The sequence below is a fragment of the Pteropus vampyrus genome, unplaced genomic scaffold, assembly GCF_000151845.1.
Source record: "Pteropus vampyrus isolate Shadow unplaced genomic scaffold, Pvam_2.0 Scaffold534, whole genome shotgun sequence".
NCBI classification, from domain to species: Eukaryota; Metazoa; Chordata; class Mammalia; order Chiroptera; family Pteropodidae; genus Pteropus; species Pteropus vampyrus.
This window is the reverse complement of record NW_011889315.1, coordinates 181029-183892: the sequence shown is the minus strand read 5'-3', so window position 1 is coordinate 183892 and position 2864 is coordinate 181029. Positions and strand designations below refer to the sequence as shown.

At 49.5% G+C, this 2864-nt stretch overlaps 1 protein-coding gene across 1 annotated transcript in view; it reads right to left on the bottom strand.

Annotated features, from left to right (window-relative positions):
• TMEM91 (transmembrane protein 91) overlaps window positions 1-2864 on the bottom strand; it is an 11851-nt gene that overhangs the window by 2175 nt on the left and 6812 nt on the right. The window contains exons 3-4 of the mRNA XM_011383633.2: window positions 2060-2298; window positions 96-245 (exon numbers count right to left, since the gene is read on the bottom strand). Of these exons, the coding sequence (XP_011381935.1) occupies window positions 96-245; window positions 2060-2269 (360 nt within the window). The 5' untranslated portion in view covers window positions 2270-2298. The remainder of the gene's footprint in view (window positions 1-95; window positions 246-2059; window positions 2299-2864) is intronic.

Sequence of the window (2864 nt, the reverse complement as noted above, 5' to 3'; positions counted from 1 at the left end):
GTGTGTGTGTGTGTGTGTGCGTGCGCGCCTGTGTGTTTTGAATGCATTTTTCTCTTTTCTATCCAGTCCCCTCCCAGTCCCACACACAGACTGACCTTCTGGGCCAGGCAGAAGGCGGCAATGCCCACAGGCCAGAAACAGCACAGCATGGAGAAGACGGCCAAGCTGAGGTGGTCATGGGGTAGGAGCGGGGAGAGGAGGCTGCCCCCATCCCAGTCCGAGTCACTGTCACTGGATGACGCATCCTATGGGCAGGAGAGGGCTTGGGTGGGCATCTCCACCCACCTTCCCTGCCCCACTGCTATGCTCTCTGTAGCCCCCAAAGACCAGTGCCAGAAACGGCAAGACAGAAAACTGTTCTAGGAGACAACCTCCTGACTTTACATCCTGGATGCCTCTGAGGGGAAGCTGTGGGTCCGATCTCCAGGGAAGAGCCCCACCCACAACCAAAGCTCTGAGTTCAATTTCCAGGAGTTCACAGGTCCAATCCTGGATATGGCAACTGCTTATAATCTCTGATTTAAATGCCCCTTAAATGGAGACAGACACCAGTGCAGACAGGAACCCACAAAACGACAGAGATTCGGGGAGATGGTTCAAAACTGCCTGCTGAAACTATAGATTGTGGATTTCACAATTTTTTTTTTTTTAATTTTTGCATCAAATTGCTCACAAGACTTTAAGGAGTTACTGTAATGCTAAAACAAATGAAAAAGTTACCAGAGAAGTCAAATCAACAGAGGCCTTTTTTGCCCTGCAGACATTTGCCAATCCCAGAAAAACTGACCTTTTCATTAAGACTTGAACCAGATTAAAAATGATCTTTCACTGGTAGTGCCCCTGGGCAGCTGACTGAAGCAAACCCAATCCTCTTTGGAGGAGGTTACCTTCATTTTAGGCCTCAAAATAATCTTTCTTAAAAATAATTTTGCAAATACCATGACCAGCCCGCAGTCAAAGTTAATCAGGTGCATAAGAAACCATGAATAAGAATGAGCAGAAATAATGCCCTCGACCTCTTCAAACAATGGAATTATCAGACACAATGTCAGAGTGATGTTTACTGTCACAATGTGGCAGACTGTGTTTTCCAAAAATGCCCACAACCATCTCTCCTGTCCCATGCGCTCTTCATACGGTGTGACTGATACTCTTCCCATCAGGGGTGAGGTCTGTGTCCCCTTCCTTGAATGTGGACAGGATGTGGCTCACTCATAATTGATGAAATGTGGTAGAAGTAATGCAACATGACTTTGTAAGTCAGAAAAGGTGAGGCAGCTCTTGCTTGGCTGAGACACTCAGGTGGGGGGAGGCTAGAGGCATAAGGAGTCTGACTACCCTGAAGCTGCCGTGCTGGAAGGAAGCCTCAAACCAGCCTACATGGGGAGACCCAGGTAGAAACCCCAAGACTACATGAAGAGAGAGGTGCCCAGCCAGCCCTCAGCTGCACCAGCCCCTGACTGTTGCAGATTTCAGCCACTGGCTGACTGCAACCTCATGAAATATCTCTAGGGCAGAACCACCCAACCGAAGCCTTTCCAAATTCCTGACCCTCAGAAACCATGAGTGATGATGATTGTTGTCGTTTTAAGCTACTAAGTTTTGCAGTGACTTCTTACACAGCGATAGTAACCAGGAAACCATGTTTGAGAAATAAAAGACAAGCTTGACAATATATACGAAGAATACGAAATTATAAAAGCGACATTAATTTGAAAAAAAGAGAGACCGGGGCTGACAGACACCTTGCACACCTGCCCCAAACGCCTAGAGGTGTGTCTGCTCTGAAGAGAAATAGATAAGAGCAGAGAAATCAGAAATCAAAGGTGAGGAAACAGAAATGAGAAGCAAATGTGGAGGGAAATAGGTAAAGAAACCAGGGGAGAGGGAGAGCAGGTCAACCACAACTGGAAACCTAGGAAGCCCAAGTGCTTCTGGGAAGTGAGACTCTAGGCTAAAGACAGGTGCCCCAGCCACCAGCTGTCAGACGCTGGCCACAGCTAAGATCACCTCCAGCCCGGTCCCCTGGCTGCCACTAAGGCCTGCTACTCCTACCTACCTCAAGGTCAGCAGGCCCTGGCTCCCCCAGGCAAGCGCTCACAGAGGAAAGAGGTGGTGGCAGGAACTGCCAACCTGTCAGGGACTCTGCAAAGGCTGTCTCTCCAAAGGGGGACCCCAGCTCTGGCTCGCCAGGCTTCTGGACTGGGGACTCGCAGCCTACACCTGCCAACAGGGGCTGTTGGAGCTCTGGAAGACTGGGCTTGTCCATGGCTGGGGAGAGGCTCCTGGAGGGCTTTCCTAGAGTAAGGGAAAGAAAAAGACAAGCTGTAAAAGTCTCACCTTCACCCTCCCTACTTCCAGCTCTGGAGAGACTCCGGGCAGAAACTAGTTAGTTCGACAATGCTCAGACCTATTTTACAGATAGTAAAACTGAGGCCCAGAGAGTAAAAGAGGCTGGCCCAAGTTGTGAAGAGAACTCAGGGTCTGGACATTCAATTCTGGGCTCCTCTCTGCTCAGAAAAAAAACCATGTACCTGTTGCGTATTTATTCCAAACCATGTTTACACACTTGCCCCGTGAACTACACACCCATCCTGGGTTCACACATGACCCCTCTCCCCCACATCCCTCCCCGAATGCCACTTTGCACTTCACTCTAGTATACACTCCCAGGGTCCCCCAAGCCTGCATACTCTGAATACCCAAGTCCTCACCCACATACCCATCCAGACAAACCCAACCCCACCTCCACCTACATGCATTCATCCCCCAAGACTCTTTGTGTACTTGCCCCAGACAATATCAGCTCACAGAAAACATCCCTCCTTACACACGCATCCCGTGACTCCTTGCACACGCATAAT